This window comes from Callorhinus ursinus, unplaced genomic scaffold, assembly GCF_003265705.2.
Source record: "Callorhinus ursinus isolate GAN/ISIS: 27379988/994484 unplaced genomic scaffold, GSC_fseal_2.0 scaffold13, whole genome shotgun sequence".
Lineage (NCBI taxonomy): Eukaryota > Metazoa > Chordata > Mammalia > Carnivora > Otariidae > Callorhinus > Callorhinus ursinus.
The window spans coordinates 37,122,476-37,144,057 of NW_027397075.1; the positions used below are offsets into that span (position 1 = coordinate 37,122,476).

At 39.6% G+C, this 21,582-nt stretch overlaps 1 protein-coding gene across 1 annotated transcript in view; it reads left to right on the forward strand.

Annotated features, from left to right (window-relative positions):
- Nucleotides 1-5,255: 5,255 nt before the first annotated feature.
- AXDND1 (axonemal dynein light chain domain containing 1) overlaps nt 5,256-21,582 on the forward strand; it is a 95,118-nt gene continuing 78,791 nt past the window's right edge. Inside the window, exons 1-8 of the mRNA XM_025878148.2 lie at nt 5,256-5,387; nt 7,362-7,534; nt 8,535-8,638; nt 15,045-15,165; nt 15,947-16,032; nt 18,101-18,157; nt 19,096-19,198; nt 20,498-20,619. Coding sequence (XP_025733933.1) covers nt 5,294-5,387; nt 7,362-7,534; nt 8,535-8,638; nt 15,045-15,165; nt 15,947-16,032; nt 18,101-18,157; nt 19,096-19,198; nt 20,498-20,619 — 860 coding nt within the window. The 5' untranslated portion in view covers nt 5,256-5,293. The remainder of the gene's footprint in view (nt 5,388-7,361; nt 7,535-8,534; nt 8,639-15,044; nt 15,166-15,946; nt 16,033-18,100; nt 18,158-19,095; nt 19,199-20,497; nt 20,620-21,582) is intronic.

Consider the following 21,582-nt stretch of genomic DNA (forward strand, 5'->3'; position numbering starts at 1 on the left):
TTTAAATCCATTGTGTTTTCAGGCAGCAGAGAGGTCATGGACATCTGAGGAGGTTTTAAAAGTTTCTCTATAATTAAAGATGTCTTTTCTAATTCTGTCGTATTTGCTCTTTTCCAGAATTTCTATTCAGGACTCCCCCCCCCCCCCACGCCCTGCCCTGTTTATCTAATCACTGGTACTATCACTTTCAGTATGCATTGTCTTAGCATTAACTTAAAATCTACATACAAAATGGCAAAATATTGCATATGTGAAGAACGTGGTAAATAAATATATTTGGAAAAAAAGTAGTCTGTTTTTAAAAGTAATCATTTATTCAGTATCTACATATTTCATAATTACAGATGTTTTTCACTTTTAATTTTTAAAAGATTTAATTTGAGAGCAAGAGAGCAAGAGAGAGAGAGAGAGCACTAGCAGGGTGAGGGGCAGAAGGAGAAGCAGACTCCCCGCCGAGCAGGGAGCCTGATGTGGGGCTCATTCCCAGGACCCTGGGATCATGACCTGAGCCAAAGGCAAAAGCCTAACCAACAGAGCCACCCAGGATCATCTTAATGTCAGGCAGCTTTATGTGCTGAGTATAGCCAAAGAGAAGGCAAATAACTTTCTTATCCAGAGTGATGGAGGGGGAGCCATGTTAAAGATTACAAATTAATAAATGATAGGGCCCAGTTGTGACACTGACACTTTGAGCCTCCTCTCTTTATTGTGGTCATTATTTGTTGCTTTATTCCTTTTGCAGTTGGCCTCTTAAAACACATGAATGGCTGTTTCTAAAAATGTACCCACCTCCTCCCCCTAATGGGTAGATATGGACTTAGTCTTCTAATGAGAGGTGGCAAATCTGTTGGTTGAGAAGTGTGCTTTTTCGGACAAGACTTGGGGAAACTGATTTTGAAGCAAGATTCATTGCTTTCCTTCCTCCAAAGAATCTCCTCGTAATAGGAACCCATTATGAGTAGGATTTGACATCACAATGTTCTTTCCATAGAAGCATCATCATACTAATAGCTAAGAAGTCCTCTGATCTTCCATGCTCTGGCTCTAGCCACCTGCCTCTGCAGGGCCAGAGGCGTGGGAAGGGGGAAGTCCCTTCAGAAATTAGATGGGCCCCTTCCTGTTTCTTGGACCAAGTGAGTATTCTTTGGCACCAGGGGCAAAAGCATGGTGTGGAAGTTTTCCTTGAATTTACTGAAGTTGAGGGCACTGGAATACCAGTTTGTAACTATACCATGAGAAATCACACGGGTTGGTAAATATACCATGAGAAATCAATCAGGTTGGCACGGTTCCTGACTGAATTTGCTCCGTAGAGGCCCAATTTATGGTATGATGAGAAAGATGAATTTCTTCTAGACTGCATCAACACCACGTTCCAGGTACTGTGCTGTGTACTGAAGATACGCTTGTGAACAAAAACCAAAAGCCTGTTTCTTCTGTAGGCACACCCATGTGGAATCAGAAGGAAGGTACTTAACTGAATAATGACATAACTGAGACAAGCTGAGGCATCATTTCAGTTTTAGGAATGTCCTGTGGAAGCAACACTAGAAGTTACTCTTCCCCTGAGAGGCGCTTGGCTGGGCAGTGCCTAGATTTCTTTCTCAGTATCTCCTTCACAACACTTGATACCTTCAATCTTTAGCTACACTAAGTACAAATACTGGCCTTTTCCCCAGTCAGACTCCTTCAGGAAGCTATGCATACTATTTGTAAGTGCCCACAAATGAGTGTGTAATCCCTGCCCACACACTGAGAAACTGAATTGGTAAGGGGCGCCTGGGTCGCTCACTTAAGCATCCCTGATGTTGGCTCAGGGCCATGAGATTGAGCCCCACCTAGGGCTCTGCGCTGAGCTCGGATCCTGCTTAAGATTCTCTGCCTCTGGGCGCCTGGGTGGCTCAGATGGTTAAGTGTCTGCCTTCGGCTCAGGTCATGATCCCAGGGTCCTGGGATCGAGTCCCGCATTGGGCTCCCTGCTCCTTGGGAGCCTGCTTCTCCCTCTGCTTCTCTCTCCCTCTGTCTCTCATGAATAAATAAATAAAATATTAAAAAAAAAAGATTCTCTGCCTCTTCCCCTCTCCCCGCTTGTCCCTCTCAAAAAAAAAAAAAAAAAAAAAAAAAAACCCGAAACTGAATTGTTAAAAGGTTGGTGCAAACACGCTCCTACTGTTTTGTTTCTTTCCCCAGCTCAGGGCATGTTTGGTGATCCCAAGAACAATCTCTTCTGAGATTCCACTTGAAGCCAGAGGACCCTACTGCTGAGTTGGGTGTTTGTTAAGCTGCCACAGAATTTAGTCAATGTCAACAAGCGCAGTTCACCCTGTTTATTACAACTACGGCTGACATTTTTACTATCATCATGTTTTACATTTAGGAAAATTATTACCTGCTCATCTTGGATTTTGCTGTGATATTTTCCATCAAAGACCTCAATAATAATTTACCTCTCTTCACTTTAGGGTTCCCTTGCTATCAGTCAAAATTATGAGAGGGGTGCCTGGGTGGCTCAGTTAAGTGGCTGCCTTCAGCTCAGGTCACGATACCGGGGTCCTGGGATCGAGTCCCGCTTCTCCCCTGCCTGCTGTTCCCCCTGCTTGTGCTTGCTCTCTGTCTCTCTTGCTCTCTCTGTGTCAAATAAAATCTTTTAAAAACAAAACAAAATTACGAGTTTCCCAAGAGTAGCAACTGTGTTCTTCAATAGCTATGGTCTTAGTGTAATATTCTTAAGTGTTCATCTGTCTTTGGGCATTTACTTCATATACTTCTACAACTTTAATGCAGACCTTTACTCAGGAAACAGTGTGTATAATCACACCATTGCACAGGATATAATGAGAAGTAACCTTTGATGTCTTTTTCTTCATACCACAGATCCAATCACTTACCAAATTCTATAGATTTTACTTTGTATGTGTCTCTTGAATCTATTCACTTGTCTTCATCTCTTCTATCAGTCCCTTATAGATTTTTTTTAAACTAAGTTAAGAATATGAAAGATCAGTTATCTTGTTCTTCCAGTACCCAAAGTCTTGATAAACTGTAAGCTGAACGCTGGAATTTTATTATCTCCGAAGTTCAGTCTTCTGGTTATGGTTCCAAACTAGAATGTAGAGTCACACCACCAGTGAGGAAAGCAGAAGGCACATAAACTGGAGGAAAGTTACCTTCCACCTACTTGTGCATTGCTTTTGCCCTTCACCTGTTTGATCATTGCCAGTTCTTAGAGGGAACTACATGTGTGCTATGTGAGTGTTGTCTCTCTAGATTCTTGGAAAATCTAGAAAAAAATTAGAGTGATGGGATATGGCTAAAGGCTAAAATGCTCAGCTAGCCAGGGTGTTTGGGAAAATTAGAATGGGCCATAGAGACTGTGTGTGTGTGTTTACAGAGAGCGTGAGGGGGAAGGGGAGGGACAGGGAGCCAACCTTCAAGCCGACCTTCCTCCCCCACATTGCAGAGCTCCCACCACCCATGAGATCGCGGCCTGAGCCGAAACCAAGAGCCAGATGCTTAACCGAATGAGCCACCCAGGCACACAAGATTGTGTGTTGTTTTTATTTTTAACACTTTGCTCATATTTTTTCATTGCTATTACCATTGCTATTATCCTGAAAACCAGAAACCAGAGACCAAATCCATCAGCACAGGAGAACTGTCCAGTTGATTTTCAAACACCAGGTAGTTTGGGCCAGGCACTGTGCTTGGTCCTAAGGAATAGGACGGTTGAACAAGTTATCTTCCCTTCTAAAATTTATTTGCCAGACTAGAGTCATCTAGACACTGGGATTCCACTCGTACTATTTGGCATTAAGGCTCCACCTTTTTTTTTTTTTAAAGGTAGTGAGCGGTATTAGGGAATTTGTTCATAATAGTGCTAGAGCTGTAAGAAGTGTATTTTATTTATTTGAGAGTGAGTGAGCACGAGCAGGGGGTGGAGGGAGAAGCAGTCTCTCCCTGAGCAGGGATCCCGATGTGGGGCTGGATCCCAGGACCCTGAGATCATGACCTGAGCCCAAGGCAGACACTTAGTCGACTGAACTACCCAGGCGCCCCAAGCCTCCATATTAACAGAAAATGATCCCTGGTGGCGGTAAGGGGCGGGATTTCAACTCTTCCTTGCCAATGCGTCTATCCCATTCTTCCCTGAGAACAGGTTTTTGGGAAGCCCCAACAATTTTACTTGGGTTGGCTCCGCCTAAAGCGCAGTCTCCTTCCCTGCCTCCCGCCAAAAAAAATCCTCGACCTAAGAACGCCTTGAACGTGCTGGGTGGGGTGGGGGTTGTGCGTAAGTGCCCAAGGAAGACAACCAAGAGGTCAAGGGCAGGGGCAGCATCCGCAAGGAAGCCTCAACAGATGGGAACCCAGAGCTTTTGGTTCCCTAATTTCGCCTTGGATTTGGCTTTTAGAAAAACAGGAAAAACAACAAAAAAGTGGGAGCGAGTGATGGAAAAACAAATCTCTTCCGGGATGCTGGCTCCAATCTGGCGCCGGGTGCCGCGAAGGTCGTCCCCGGTGACGCGAGAGCAACCCCGGCCACCGCTGGCGCCTGCGCACTGGCGACGACCTGCGGGCGGAAGCGCCGGGATCGAGTCACTTGCGCACTCCGTGAGAACGGCTCGATTAAGTATGTTTGTTCTCTATTGCTGCTGAACCTATGCTGTGGTGAAAACCACCGCATCCCTGGGTGTTGGGATTCTTTAGCAGTCCCCCTCCTGCGCCGGCACCGCCGAAGACAGCCCCCAGTGAGGGTTGCCAAAGCTCGGGGTCCTGGGTTTCTATGACGACACGCAGGCGCTCCGGAAAAGGGCGAGGCGACCAGCTGTCTGGCGGGAAACATAATTTACCGGTAGCGGTTGTGTCTGTTTCCCATAACTTCCGAGGCGGACCCGCGACGACACTGCCCTACCCCGAGTCCGCGGAGGTGCTGTGCCCCAGGGCGCTGCGTGTGGGCGAGGCCTCGGACCCGAGCTCCCCGCCTGGAGCCAGGGGCGTCCTCCGGGTGGGGCCGGCGGTCGGTGGGGGGCCCGAGCAGGCTTCTCAGTCGCGTCAGGTGACCTGAGAGAACACAGAAGGCTCCCCAAAGAAGGAAAACCCAAGCTAGATGAATTATAAACTCTGATCTTAACATAAGCACTAAGTGGATCTCTCTCTTTTTTTTTTTTTTTTTTTTGCCTGCAGGACAGTGTGGCGGCACTGCCAGATCCCAGTACGCCGCTGATTTGTTTCTAAGTTAGCTTTCTGGAGCGATATTTCAAATTACTAAAGCGAGTGGTAGGAGGCCTTGACTGTTATGTCTCTTCCGAAAACGTCCTCCACATTGCTAACTTCCTTGTCAACACCTGAGGGCAAGAAGTTAAAAGTCTCTGCATCCAAGGAGGAGACAGGTAAAGTTCTTCAAGGATCCCTCAGATACAAGTAATCATGGCCGTGGACGGAACTCACAGCCCCTTCCCCCGTTCCCCTGAATCTGAGACTTCAGGGTACCTTAATTCGTTTCGTTTTTCTAATACACTTGTTTCAATAAAATCAAAAGCCTTTCCTTTTCGGGTACTTTTGAGTCAGAGTCTTGTCTCACTACTCCACCTAAAGACTAATTTTTTTCAAAAGATGATGAGTTTTATATTGTTTTAAAACTTCTTTTTAGAGATTTATATTTATTTTAGAGAGAGAGAAAAAGTGGGGGGAGCGGCAGAAGGAGAGGGAGAATACCCAAGCATTATCCCCCTGCTAAGGGCAGAGTGCAAGGGATGGCTGGATCTCGCCACCCTGATATCATGACCTGAGCCAAAATCAGGAGTCATGCTCAGCAGACTGAAGCACCCAGGCGCCCCGAGTTTTATATTGTTTTAAATTCACCCTATTTTAAGTTCCAATAGTTGCATGAAACTACTTTTTTTGGTACCTGGGCTCTGACTTTAAGGAACCAGTTTGTATCAGGTTTTAACAATATATCTAAATGACTAGAATTCCCTTAAGATTTTCATTCATCTAGAGATAACTGCAGATCTGCACTGGAATAGAATCAGCTAGACTCATCGCTACTCCCATTACGTCAAAACTCCCTCCAACACCTTCATCTTGTTTTTTTTTGTTTTTTTTTTGGGGGGGAGATTTTGCTAAAGCCCCACCCAGCTTTTCTTTTTTCTTCCTATTTCTTGTGATATTCTAACTCCATTTCAAACATTCAAGAGAGAAAGAGATTTGGTAATGTGAACTTTAAGAAGTTTTGCTGGTGAACAAGGAAGGCATGATACCTCCTTATAGAAATTAATGATGAGGGAGCAGAAGGCAAGCTGAGGGCAAAGCACAAGCTGACACCTCACAATCCTCCCAACACCCCTCCTGGGTGGGATGTGTGTGACATTCCTCAGGTACTGCTGGCTGCCCTGAAGCCAAGGGAAGGGAAAAACAAACAGTTAACTAATAGAGATCACAGTCCCGTGAGACCTGAGTCTCCATCAGTTTTCCAATGTCTTAGTGATTTACAAGGAAAAAGCATTCTTATCAATAGCCTAACTTTCAGAGACCCATAATTCAATTTTCTGGAGCCCTAACATCACCCTCTCTTCCATGAGTGATGTGGGAAACAGAGGCATAAGGAAATGTAAACAAAGTTGAGTTTGTTAATCCACTAATCTACGCCCCTCACCAACATTCCAAAAATACATCATTAACATAAGCCATACTTTGTGAGGGGCGTAGATTAGTGGAGAGTTCTGTAAGAGCAACAACCCCACTCTCCTTGACTGACTGCACAGGAGGCCTTTACCTATTTGTTCCTATTCCGTATCTTCACAACTCTGCCCTACTCAGGCTGAATAGTACAGCTCTGACTGCCAGTTTACTCAGATTATTCCACTCTCTTCATTTCCAACAATCCGAATTCTGCTTTTCCTCTTAAACCCAACTCAGATCCCTTCCACTCTAAAAATGCCCCAATTAATGCAGTTATCCTCACCTTTGGATTTACATAGAAATAATTACTAAACAATTTGACAGTTGTGAGGGGAACTTTCTTTTGTCCTTTTCACATCAAAGGGAAAATAGTCATTTTAAGGCTGTTCCACTTAATTGAGCAGGTGATGTGAGTTTAATTTTCAACTTTGAATTTGGAATAATGGAAGTTCATCTTTGTGCCTCAGTTTTTGAAACTGTGTGTTATAAGTGTGAGGAGGGCAAGCAATATGAGTTTTTTTTTTCTTGACTAGATGATGTTCAGTACTATTAACTATTCTTTGCAACCAGAAACAGTGTTTGCTCTGTTAGAAACATACAGGTGGTATTGATGAAGCAGCCTGGGGATTTCCAACTAACTACAAAAAACTGCAGCAAGTTTTTCTTTCCTGTTACTTTCTTAGTACTTCCTGAACTAAAGGAGAAAAAAACCATGGTGGATCGTTCAAAACCCCTTCCTACATCCCTTCAGAATGAGTTCATCCCAGAGGAAGTTCTTCTTTCTCTGACCTATGCAGCCAATGCTGGTCCTTGTCCTGAAAACTTACTGCCCCCTAAGAAAATTAAAACCCCAAAGGTGAGTATATACCTATACGAAGAACTGGGGAACATATGTCTTTTTGGTATCCAGTTCATTAGGTATTTATTGAGCATGTTCTTGTAAAAACCAAAATTCAGCTGAGTAAATTTGAGGCTCTAAGTGGCTTTATTCAGCAATTCATGAATCAGGCAGCATCCCATATAGGAAGTGGAAAGGAATTCTGAGAAGCTATACAAAATAGAGTACTGTTTTTGGCGGAAGGGGGCAGGGACAAGGAAATCATAAACAGAAGAAAGTTATTTTGGGCAAGGTCATCTTCTGGGGAAGGGTGGGAGCCTATCAGGCTGATTACCTCTCTAGTGCTGATGAGGAACTTCCAGCTGATTGGCTTAAAATGCCACTCTTGGGAGATGCCATACTGCCATTAGGTAAGGTGTTAAGTGTTGGTTTGCTGATGTGAGGCTTAGCACAAGTGACTTTATTTTGGGCTTGTTTCTTTTTTAATGTTATATATTCCTTTTTTTTTTTAAGATTTTATTTATTGGTCAGAGAGAGAGAACAAGCACAAGCAGGGGGAGTGGCAGACAGAGAGAGAAGCAGTTTCCCTGCCCAGCAAGAAGCCTAATGCGGGACTCGATCCCAGGACCCTGGGATCATGACCTGAGCTGAACGCAGACGCTTAATGACTGAGCCACCCAGGTGTCCCAGTGTCATACGTTCTTTACCGTCTTTTAAAATACTTCAAAATTAATTTCCTTGAAACTAAAATCATTTGCTCCAGTGTTTCCAAGGAAATGCTTTTTAAAATGTGATTTACCTAAGTGATCATTATTACTACTCTCAGTCTTGATATGTTTCTTTCACTTTTGAATTGTCCCAGTTTCAGTTTTTCTCCATAGTATTGATTAAGCATTCTGCTCTCTTTTTTCCATAGACCATCCAAATGTCTTTAATGTAAACATTCCAAAGGATTAACAGATTTCATTTGACTAGAGCTCCCTCTGCTGTCTATTTATGTTATTTGCTTTTTTCTTAGGGTACACTTCCGCGTCCGGCTAACCAAGTCTGGTATCACCCTATTAGAAGAAATAAGTTCAGATACCTGATTGACCATCCTGTTTCCTTAACTGGTGCTGGAAGGTAAAGAAGGCAGATGGTAGGGTAGATGCCGATGAATAGAGTTGTTGTCTCATTTCTTTGGGAGGGGCACAGGTGGAAAAATCATAGAATCAAAGATTTTAAATTTGAAGCTTACAGTATCTTTGAATCAGAAAACAATCTGAAGAAGACACAGACCACCCTTCTGTGTGTAGGATTATTACCTCTACCGGCTTTTGCTTTGTTAAGATTTGCTTTCTGCATGCCTTTGTGTCCTTGTCTGCTTACTCTTCTGTCCCTTGTTGTACCCTAGTAAAAGGGACAAGACCCCAGAGGCAGAGTGTCTTATAGTGACTCTTTCATCTGTACATTTAAGAAGAGTGAGGTAATATAGCTTCATGAAAACCTTGAAAAGCAAGTGCTTACTCCTTGGTTTTTCTCAAAGTGAATCCTTCACCTTTAGATCAAATCAGCAAATACTCTTTGTTGTTTTTATGTCATTCCTAAAAATATTATGAATGTCCTGAGTTTCCCTGTGAAGACTGTGACCACCTCATTTTTCTGTGTGTAGTCCATTTATCAGTTGCATGCCCCTCATGAGATATCACTTCATCTGAAAGAAACAATATGTAATATTATGACACGTTAATATGTAATAAGCATATTAATACATGTGTAGGTTATTTAGTCTTTCTGAGTTCCATTTTCTCATTTGTAAAAGGGAATAATAGACTTGCTCCATTTTGTGGACCTCCCAGAGATATTGTAAAGCACATATTTTAAAGGAAATAATGGGCAGTGCTTTGTATGTATGTATTTGTGTGTGTATGTATATAAGCTCTACACCCATCATGGGGCTCGAACTCATGACCCTGAGATCAAGAGGCACGTGCTCCACTGACTGACCAGCTAGATGCCCCTGTACAGTGCTATTTAAATATAAGTTGTTATTACTCAGGTATGTCTCAGTGCTAGAAAAGGTGGCGGGAACTTGGGCTATTACCTTTTGTGTCCTGGGGCTTTGGTGTCAAAGTATCGTATTTTATTTTATACCTTCAGATCATGGTTATAATTATCACTAGTTATAATTAGTAGTTATGAAATGTTTGAAGTACTTTGAAAAAAAATAATAAGCTATATCTGAATGCAGGAATAACCCAATATTAAAGTTTTAATGTCAAATGACTTCTCACTTGGAATTTTTAAACTGTGAAGATCTGTATTGTGGTAAGCAGGATAATTGCCTCCCCGCAAAATGTTTTCGGTGTACCTCAGAACTTGAATACATACCTTACATAACCAAAGAGACTTTGCAGATGTGATTAAGGTTAAGGACCATGAGATGGTGAGATTAACTTGGATTCTCGGGATGGGCCCAACCTAATTGCCTGAGTCTTTGAAGTGGAAAAAGAAGGAAGTTGAACAGGTCAGAGACGAAGGAGGACACAGTGGAAGTATGAGAGAGAAGGAATTCAGCCTACACTTGCCGGCTCTGAAGATGGAGGAAGGGAGGAGCTAAGAACAAGCTAAGAACTACTGTTGGCCTCTAGAAGCTGGGTATGGCCCTCAGCTGGCAGGAAAGGAAAGGAAACAGGGATCTCAGTCCTAGAACTGCAAGGAATTGAGTTCTGTTAACAGCTCCAATGGGCACGGAAATGGATCTTCCCTTAGAGCATCCAGAAAGGAATACAGCCTTGTCGACACCTTGATTTTAGTCTGTGAGACCTGTGTTGGACTTCTGACCTATAGAACTGTAACATAATAAATTTGTGTTGCTTAAGCAGCTAAATTTGTGGTAATTTTTATGGCACCAGTAGAAAATTAATATATGTATAACTAATAGTATTTATAACAAGAGGTTATAGAGTTAGGTTAAGAGTATAGGTTAAGAGTATAATAAATACTATTATGTCTAGCAACCTTAAATATTTAGAGCACAGCAGTAAAATATAGAACAACCCAGCAAATAGCCTCTGAATATTTTTCAACAGCTTTATCAGTCAGAGTTCAGAAAATAAAACCTATTTTATTTTATTTTGTATTTTTTCTAAAGATTTTAGTTATTTATTTGACAGAGACACAGTGAGAGAGGGAACACAAGCAGGGGGAGTGGGAGAGGGAGAGGCAGGCTTCCTGACGAGCAGGGAGCCCGACGCGGGCCTCCATCCCAGGACCCTGGCATCATGACCTGAGCTGAAGGCAGACTCTTAACGACTGAGCCACCCAGGTGCCCCAATAAAACCTATTTTAAACAGTAAATCGAGTATTTACAAAATTGTCAGGGGGGCTAAAGGAGAAAATATGAAGCAATACTTTTGGGAATAACTCTCAGAACAGGATGGAATTAACCTACCATGCAGGCTACTACCTCCAAGGCTGCCACAAGAGTTCAAGAGTCCAAAGAAGGTAAAAATGGCCAATATGCACATGAAAAGCTGCTCAACATCATTAGCCATAAGGAAATGCAAATCAAACCATGAAGAGATACTATTTCACACCTACTAGGATGATAGTTGAAAAGCAGACAATAACAAGCATTTGTGAGGATGTAGAGACATCGGCAGTGTCATACCTTGCTGGTGGGAATGTAAAATGGAGCAGCCTCTTTGGAAAATAGTTTGGCAGTTCCTCAAAAATTTAAACATAGGCTTGCCAGATGACCCAGCAATTCTACTCCTAGGTATATACCCAAGAGAATAGACAGTATATGTCTGCACAAAAACTTACAATGAATATTCATGGCACCTTTATTCATGCACCCAAAAAAGTGGAAACAAACCGACTGTCCATTAGTAGTTGAAAAAATAAACAAAATGGCGTATACAATGGAATATTATTCAGCCATAAAAAGGACTGAAGTATTGATACCTGCTACAACATTGATGAACCTTGAAAACATGCTAAGGAAGCCAGTCATAAAAGGGCACATGTGTGTTTCTATTTATATGAACTGTCCAGGATAGGGAAATTCAGAGACAAAAAGTAGATTATTGGTTGCTGGGGGTGGGGCTGGGGCTGGGGAGAAAAGTGGAGAATTACTGTTAATGGGTAAGGGTTTTTTGGTGATGGTCATACAACTTTGTGAATATATTAAAACTTGTAAATTGTGAATATACTAAAAACTTGTGAATATACTAAAAACTTGTACTCTTTAAAAAGGTGAATTTTGTAGTCCGTGAATGATACTGCAATTAAAAAAAAAAGTCCCCTTAACTGTTATCCAAGGATCTGGAAGCTGAAATCAAGAAGCTGTCACTGAGGTTACTGCACTGCCCCTCTGGACGGGGTAGCTGGAGAGTGGATTCTGGAATGTTTCAGGAAAACCACTTTTCCATGATGTTGCTGGTAGAATCAGCTAAAGACATGACAGGAAAGTGACTTCTGTTTTACTTCTACCTCTGAAATCTTGCAAATGTGCATCTACTTGCGGAACTTAGTTCTCACCCAGAACCCTAGCTGCAAGGGTGTCTGGGAAAGTGCTTTCCAACCCTTCCAACCCAAAGAAGGACCCAACACCCACCAGGGCCTGCCATATTCCAGTACTGACTTAGGTTTCAAAAACATAACCACACTGTCCTCAGGACACTTCTAACTTCATAAGTCATTACCTGAATTGTCAAGAAAAGATTATTTTGTATTATGTACACTCTGTTTAAGAAAGCTGCCATGTTTTAAATACATTTTAGAAAGACTTAATGTTTTTTAAAGCATACCTCAGTTATTTGGAAAATCGATCTCTCTGAAATACCTCATTCCTTGACAACTTCAGATAAAAGACATGCTTGTTTATGAACATAGCCAGTGATGATCTGAAGAAAAATTTGAAGTATGAACTCAGTTTGATAATCTGGGGGATCCAGTTTTTGTGTAATGGCTAGGAATCAAAGTTTTTTTTTTTGTTTTTGTAAATAAAAATAGATTTTCCAGAGGAGTAGAAGCAGGTGATTTACCACAAGAATTTTATAAGAAATAAAACAGATTATTTTATTTTATTTTTTTAAAGATTTTATTTATTTATTTGTCAGAGAGAAAAAGAGTGCACAAGCAGGGGGAGGGGCAGAGGCAGAAGGAGAAGCAGGCTCCGCGCTGAGCAGGGGGCCTGATGCGGAACTTGATCCCAGGACGCTGGGATCATGACCCGAGCTGAAGGCAGACACTCAACCAGCTGAGCCACCCAGGTGCCCCCAAACAGATTATTTTTTATTTTTATTTTATTTTTTAAAAGATTTTATTTATTTATTTGACAGAGAGACAGAGTGAGAGAGGGAACACAAGCAAAGGGAGTGGGAGAGGGAGAAGCAGGCTTCCCGCGGAGCAGGGAGCCTGATGCAGGGCTCGATCCCAGGACCCTGGGATTATGACCTGAGCTGAAGGCAGACACTTAATGGCTGAGCCACCCAGGTGCCCCTCATTCATTGTTTTTAGCTAACAAAGTTATATTGGCCAATCTCTAGCAATTATTGGTGTGATAGTGACTAATATCCCATCATCCTGAGAGCAACTTTGTAAAAAAAAACTTTATTAAAAAAAACTTCATTGAGATATCTTTGACACAAAAATTGTGTATATTTAAGGCATACAACTTGATGTTTTTATAAATGTATACATTGTAAAATGATCACAGTCAAGCTAAATAACTGTATAATTACCATTTGTGTGTATCCGTGAGTTTATATGTGTGTGGTAAGAAGATTACATTTCAGATCTGTTCTCTTAGCAGATTTCAAATATATAACACAGTATTGCTAACTATCATCACCGTGCTATACATTAGATCTCCAGAACTCATTCATCTTGCATAACTGAAACTTTGTACTTTTGGACTAACATCTCCTCATTTTCCCCTTTCCCCATGTGCTCATCTGACATATAAATGAAATCATACAGTATTTGTCTTTGGCTTATTTCACTTGGCACAATGTTCTCCAGCTTCATCCATGCTGTCACAAATGGCAGGATTTCCTTTTTAAAGGCTGAATAACATTCCATTGTCTATATACACACATTTTCTTTATTCATTCATTCATCAGTGGACATTTAGGTTGTTTCCATGTCTGGGCTATTGTGAATAATGCGTCAATGAACATGGGAGTATAGATATTTTGTCAAGATCCAGATTCATTTCCTTTGGATATAAACCCAGAAGTGGGATTGCTGGGTCATATGGTAGTTCTATTTTTTATTTTTTTGAGGAAGCTACATACTATTTATCATAATGGCTATACCAATTACAATTGGGGGAGGGGCAGAGACATGTGAAAATCATGTGCAGTAAGTGGCGTGATTATAACTGCTATACGAAGGTGAATTGGCAGAAGTGTGTAGAATGTACTAGAGAGACTTGAGAGCCATGTAAAAAGTAGGGATAGCTTGGACTAGTGATTTGGCATTGGCAAGAGACAACAGGGTCAATGCTAGAATGCTATGAGGGTGACTATGAAATTAAGTGTTAGTGGTGGATGGGAATTTAGGGCAGTGGATGGGAATTTAGGGCAATGAATGGGAAGGAATCAATTATGTATGCTGAGCTTTTGATGGGTAGAGTGGTAGTACTTCCTGACAATTAGTGAGGATAGGAGGGTGGAGAGTTAGAATGGAGGGAGGATTATTCAGTGTATGTAGAGGTAACAAATGTGGTAAGGTGAGATTTGCATGGCATTGGCAAGAGAAAAAGTATAGGGTAGGAAGACAGACAGATGAGGCCATAATGGTGCAGGGCATTTCCATTTAGTAGACAGGAAGTCACAGAGGCATCCAAGAAGGAGAGGTTAAGCAAAAGAACCAAGACTCCAGTAACAGAGGATAGAGGAGAGGATAATGTTTTTAAAAAAGAGATGATCAACCCTGGGAAATATTACAGGGAAATAGTGGAAGAGAAGAGCTGATGACCTGGCAGTAGAAAGTCATCAGCTTTCTAGAGCGGTTTCAGAAGAGAGATAGGTATTGAAATTAGATTGCAAGGAAATTTGAAGAAATCTGATTAACAGAATGTGAGAGATCAGTTGATAGATAAATCCTGATAACATGGTCAAGGAAGGACTTTTAGAAGGGGAAAAGACTTGAGTTATAGATCAAAGGGAATATTCCAAGGGAGGGGGAAACATACAGAAAGTAGATTGGTAGAATGAGATCCCAAAGGATGTGGGTAAAGATGAAATCAAGGACATCAGTGGAGGAAATAACTCTGGGGAAGAGAATACATCTTCAACCGAGGTTGAAGGAAGGGAAAGGATTTGTGATGTGAAGGAGAAATGTGAGGTGGAAAAGAGGAATAATGGGGTGGGGGTGGTTCTTGTCTAATGCCTCTGCTGTCTTAGTGAAGTATGAAGTAAGGAGCCTGGTTTTGTGCCCCTTTTCACCCACTAGAAGGATGTATGTGAATCTTACCCACTCTTATCCGGTAGCCAGACAAAGTTTATTTTGTAAATATATTTTTCTTATTTTTTAGGGATATTTCTTTTCTGTACGATGTTAAATATGTTAAAGGAGAGGCCAGGGAGAGTTCGCTTTGTCCCCCACGTTTGGAACGTTCATTACAGTCACATGATGGTGTCATTGTGTCTCATAAGGTAAATAAAGTATTTGACAAATAATTTCCTCGCCCTCTAATTTTTAAAAATCATTTCCTTAAAAATATAAAGCAATGTTGTACTGTAGCACTTTCTAATTATTTCTAGGAAAAAGTATTTAGTGGGAAAGTTTCTATGATACCTTATTTTAAGCCATTTTTCAAACTACAGTTACCCACTTTAATCTAGAAAATACAGTATAGAAGACTAGATTTTTTTTTTAATTTACAGTTCAAAGTTGTAGAATTCTTATTTTTGGCATGTTGTTAAGGTAAATTTTAAATTGCTATTGAATTTTATTTATTTTTTATTTTTATTTTTTTAATATTTATTTGAGAGAGACAGAGACAGAGCACAAGCAGGGGGAGGGGCAGAGGGAGAGGGAGAAGCAGGCTCCGCACTGAGCAGGGAGCCTGATGCGGGGCTCGATCCCAGAACCCTGAGATCATGACCTGAGCCGAAGGCAGATGCTTAACTGACTGAACCACCCAGTCACCCCTCCTATTGAATTTTAAAGAGTCAATGGATTACTGAATATGTGGGACATGTGTGAATAATACTAAAACCAAGGTTGTTCTTTAATTCATGGTTATTTTTTAAATGTGTGCTCTGCTAAATGTTTTTTATTATGTCCTATGGTCCATATTACTAATACTGTTATTTCTATTATCAAACCTCTTAATAAATAGTATCCCTTTGGGATAGGAATGTTGATTTATGCAATCCAACTTTTTTCATTTACTAATGTTTTCATTCTTGTCCTTCTTTCTTTCTTTTTAAGCCAAAGAAACTAACAGATACTTTGCTTCCTGAAGAATTTCATATTGTGTCAAATACAGGAGTTTCAGGTTTGGAGTGTTATGATGAGTGAGTACCATAGTATATCCTGAATATCTGACAAGTGGAACTGTTTCCTCCTTCTCAGACATAGAGGAACCTGAGATCAGTTCCTAGGTAATATCTACATTGAAATAAGGAAACATTTGGCCTTCCATCCTAAATTTAAGAATGAAAATGTCTTATTGAAAAGAGTTTGGGATTTTAGTGATCAAAATGTTCTCTGTCTTTTCCTATTATTTAATTTTCAGTTAAAGAAGTGGATCTGTGTTCTGAATGCTCACCTAGGCCTCCTTAGGAATGGTTTTGGGTAGTGGCCAAAGAGACAAAGGAAAGTAGCCCTCTGAGTTGATGTCTCATAAGGCACACTCTAGGGCTTGGATCCAGTCTTCACACTAGTCATCTCCAGTTTTCTTTGTTTCCTGCTTATGGCATTGAAAATGGGATCTTCCTTGTATTTTATGAAACAATGTTTGAATGTTTCATAGTGTAAAAAACTAGAATTATGGACTAAGGTTTTATAATAAAATCTCCAGAGGCTGTTACTCTTTTTACTTTTTCAATACACATGGCATTTCCTTATGATAGTGGGTTTCAGAACAATATTTTGTCAAAAAGAACTAAATGGAATTCATTTTGGGGGAACTTTTAATTTTTATGTAATTTCAAAATTATAAAAATGTTACAAAAATATGACAACTCTCATGTACTCTCTGTTTTAACTCACTGAGTATTTACATTTTGCCTTATTTACTTTGATATACACACACACATTAAAACTATTCAAGAGTAAGTTGGAGATATGACCCTTTACCACCAAATGCTTCAGTGTATATTTCCTAGCAACCTACTAGTTATAGATCTTTTTGATGACTTTTTTAGCTTCATCATTTCTTCTCTGTTTATTAGTTAGCATTTTACCATACGAATTCATGGATTTCTGTTTTTTTTTTCTGTGGGTTATAGTTCTTTACTATGATTTTTTTTTTTTAAAGATTTTATTTGTCAGAGAGAGAGAGAGAGAGCACAAGCAGAGGGAGAAGCAGGCAGAGGGAGAAGCAGGCTACCAGCTGAGCAAGGAACCCTGTGCAGGACTCGATCTAGGACCCGGGGATCATGACCTGAGCTGAAGGCAGACTCAGCTTAACCGACTGAGACACCCAGGCATCCTTACTATGATTATTTTTATGTTCAAAAATTTTTAGATTTGGCCAATGTTAGCTCCTCTGAGCTGGCTCTTATGTTCTTTGGACATGTCCCCATGATTCTTTGAGTGTTTCCTTATTTTCTGACTCAATAAGATTTCCAGGTTCATCTTATATTTCCCAACTCCAGCTGTGGAATGAGCTATGTCACTTCTCCAGGGAGTACTGATTCCTTTGAGTGGAGAATGGTACTTAGAAGTCAAGATCTGGGTGGTAGGCGTGCTCATTGTGCCTGGGCTATCATTGTTTCTGGTTCCTCTCATTCATTTTTGAAACTTTATTTTGAGTCTTTATAGTCCCTGGAGATTTTTCACTGATCTAAATTCTGAAAATGGACCTTATTAACCAACTGAGTTCCAGCAGGGGGCAGAACGAAAGGAAGTACTTATTAACAAGGGGAAGAAAAATGTTACATAAATAATAATGAGTTAGGATTACCATGTGGTTCTCACTGTGACACTCATTTAGGTGGAAATGAGCACTCTCAGAGGACAGATTTGGCTGGGAGTTAGGAAAACTGGGTTCTAGCTTCATCTCTGCTTATTAATTTTATAACCTGTTTATTCACTTAACTTTGTTGACTTCAGAGTTCTTAGAACATCCTTCCACCTTTGAAAAGGCATTTAAAAAAATGAACCAAGGAAATGTTCATATTGTCACATATGAGGAATGTTATTAAAACTCCTTTACTAAAAATATTACAAATATGATAAATGTCATTACATTTGTGTCTGTCGATGCCTTGGGATGATCTTGTGGGTAAAATGATGGACCTTTTCAATTGCCTCCAAGCTTCCCAATTTTTGAGGTCTTAGGTTTATCATGTTGTGATATGTGAAAAACAGGCCGGTTAATTTTCTTACAATAATATTTATCTGTCTTATTTATTGCAGCAAATATACTACTCTCCTCACAGATAGTGAAAACAGGCTATTGCTCTTCCCATCCATGTAAGTACAGTTTATTTTTGAAAGTATTTCTCAGAAGGAACATATACATATGAATATGTATTTTAATATATATATGTATTTTTCTTAGTACTTTATTGCACAGAAAATATTAAAATTATAGCAGAAACCCAAGACAATAAGTGTCCACAATTCCATCATCTGATCAGTGTTTTCAATTTTTACACATTTATAATAATATTAAAGTACTATAAAATATTTTTTTTACAGTTTTTTTTCTAAAATTTTATTTTGTTGTGGTAGGAACACTTAACATGAAATCTGTCTTCTTAACAAATTTTTAAGTTTTCAATACAGTATCATTCAGTCTAGGCACAAGGTTGTACAGCAGATTGTTTTGCTACAGTCTTTTTTTTTTTCTTCTTATCTCTCCATTGTCCCTTTTCTTCACTTACATTGTGAAGTAACCAATATTAACAGCTTGGTATTTATCTCTCCATATTTCTTCTATGTTCTTACAATCCTGCACACTAGGTGTATAGAATTTTAGGAAGGAAGCATTATTTTATTTACAAAGAGGATCATACTATTTACATTTTCCTTTTTCTTTTTTTAAAAATTTTATTACTGCTATAATCCACTGGATCAGTACATACAGGGCTAATGCTTTAAAATACCATTAATATTCCATGGGCACCTGGGTGGCTCTGTCCATTGGGCAACCTCTTGGTTTCATTCAGGTCATGATCTTCGGGTCCTGGGATTGAGCCCTAGGTTGGGCTCCATACTCAGTGGGGAGTCTGCTGGGGCTTCTCTCCCTCTCCCTCTGCCCTTCCTCCTCCAGCTCGTTCTCTCTAAAATAATAAAAAAAATACCATTAATATTCCATAGTATATACATTTTGTATGTATTATTTTTGTCATTTGAGGATAACCTGTTAAAACATTTAATTACATAAGTCTGTCACCTTAATCTTTTAGGAAACCTAATAAAAGAGTAGAAGTGGTCCAGCTTAATGATGTGATGGATGCTATGCTAGAGAGGGCTGGTGTGGAAAATCAGGAATATACAGGGCCAACCAAGGTAATTGCAAAGATCAATGTAACCTAGTGGTTGAGAGCATGCATTCTGGAGCCAGAATGTCTGGATTGGAATCCTGGCCCTGCCATTTATTAGCTAGTGACATTGGGCAACTCAGTTAATGTATTTGTGCCTCAATTTACTCATCTTTAAGTTAGAGGTAATAATCATACCTACCTCATAGGGTTGTTGTGGAGATTAAATGACATATGAATATAAAGGGCTTAGAATAGTGCTGGGTATGTAGCAAACACTGTATAATTGTTGGTATTATTATCACCGTATTTCATTGACTATAAGGTACCATTGATTATAAGACCTTTATTATTTTATGTACCACTAAAAAACACTGCCAATTAAACCATGCTTTCTTACCTCTTAAAATTTTTATTTTATTAATGAAAAAGCTCTTTCAACCTTACAGAGATACAGGTATTTTTCTTTATGAGGGCTTTTCCTCTTTTGTTTTGTAAATTTTTATTTTTACAGAATTTGAAACTTAAAGACAAGTTCGGTATAAGGCATTCCTATGTAAGCTTTACCCAGATTCACTAATAGTTTACATTGTGCCCTACTTGCTTTATCATTCTCTCTTCCTCTTTACATACATATCTCTATATGTATAGTTTTTCCTAACCATTTTACAGTAAGCTGGTGACATCATGCCTCTTTATCACCAAACATTACAGGGCATGTTTCCTATGGATAAGGATATTCTCTTATATATCCATAATACAGTTATCAAAATCAGGAAATTTAACATTGATGTGTTGGTATTACCTGTCCATATTCAAATTTCAAATTTTATCAGTTGTACCTGTAATGGTTTTTATAGCTCTTGTCCCCACTGTTTCAGGATCCCAGGATCACAGTGCTTTTGTGTGTCATGTTCCTTTAGACAACTATATTCTGAAACAGTTCCTTGTTTTTCTTGACATTGATATTTGGAAGAGCATATGCCAGTTATTCTGTAGAATGTTCCTCAATTTTGGTTTGTCTGATGTGTACTCATGATTAGATTCAGGTTATGTATTTTTGGCGGGGATGATATAGAAGTGATACTGTGACCTTCTCAGTGCATCATGTAAAGAGGTACATGATTAAACAAACTTTTAAAAATATATTTTTATATTTTAAAAATAATATATCATTTTTGTATATATATTTATAAAGAAAAATATAAGTGAAATAAATTATCAAGGCATTTCTAAAACATTCACATTTGGAGTATTTACTTCCTAAAATGGTTTTTTACTGATAAGACAGTAATAAATACTGATGATATTCCTTATCTTCTGCCAGATGCACAAACTACTGCATATATTGAGGAAGGAACAGACCATTTACAATACAGTATTTCATGAACTTATTCGACAAGTCAGTGTGGATTGTGCAGATAGAGGAGAACTACTGTCCAAAATCAGGTTAGAGCTGTTACCGGAATATCCCGGTTTGAGTTTTAGAGTACAATTATGTTTATATCTGCTTTTGAGAAGATCACAAAAGTTCCCTTCTCTATTCTATTGATAATAAGGAACTGTATTGCATTTCTATTTTCTATAGTAAAAATATAATAGTTGAGAACTTCCTTAAGATGATTTCTGTTGAGATGTTTGACACATTCTTTTTTTTTTTTTTTTGAGATTTATTTATTTTGGGGGGGAGGGGCAGCGGGAGAGGGAGAGAGAGAATCTCAAGCAGACTGTGTGCTAAGTGCAGAGGTTGATGTGGGTCTCGATCCCACAAACCTGAGATAGTGACCTGAGCTGAAATCAAGAGTCTGATGCTTAACCAGCTGTGCCACCCAAGGGCCCCGGCACCATATTCTTTTATGATTGGGAGTGAAGTGCTATGTGAATTACTAGAAAATGTATAGATTCTGGAGACAGACTGATCTGGTTTCAAATCAACATCTAGATGTATGATCTTGGCAAAAGTGTGAGCCTTAGTTTTCTCATCTGTAGATGCAGATAATAACTACTGTGAAAAATTTTATTTGTCCATTTGTTCATTCATCAGTCAGTGATGTCTATTGAGTGTCTATTCTGTGTCAAGCATTAAGAGGCTTCACAGGATTGTGGTGAGGTTAAATGAGAGCACAGAGGTAGATGGTCAATACATATAATTATTATAGATGATCATGATAAATACTATTATAACTATAATGTTTCTGAATGACTGTGGTACTTTACAAAACCTGGAAGGAATAGTGGAATTAGAATATTGGGTTCAAATTACATATCTGCAGATTACTTGCCATGGAACCACAGGAAAATTATTAGATCTTTCTGAATGTGTTTCTCCTGAATGAGAATAAATAATATAAATTTGCCTTATTTGCCCACTGTCTGACTTAGAAGCTGAGTCTTCCTATCTGATGGTGCTGA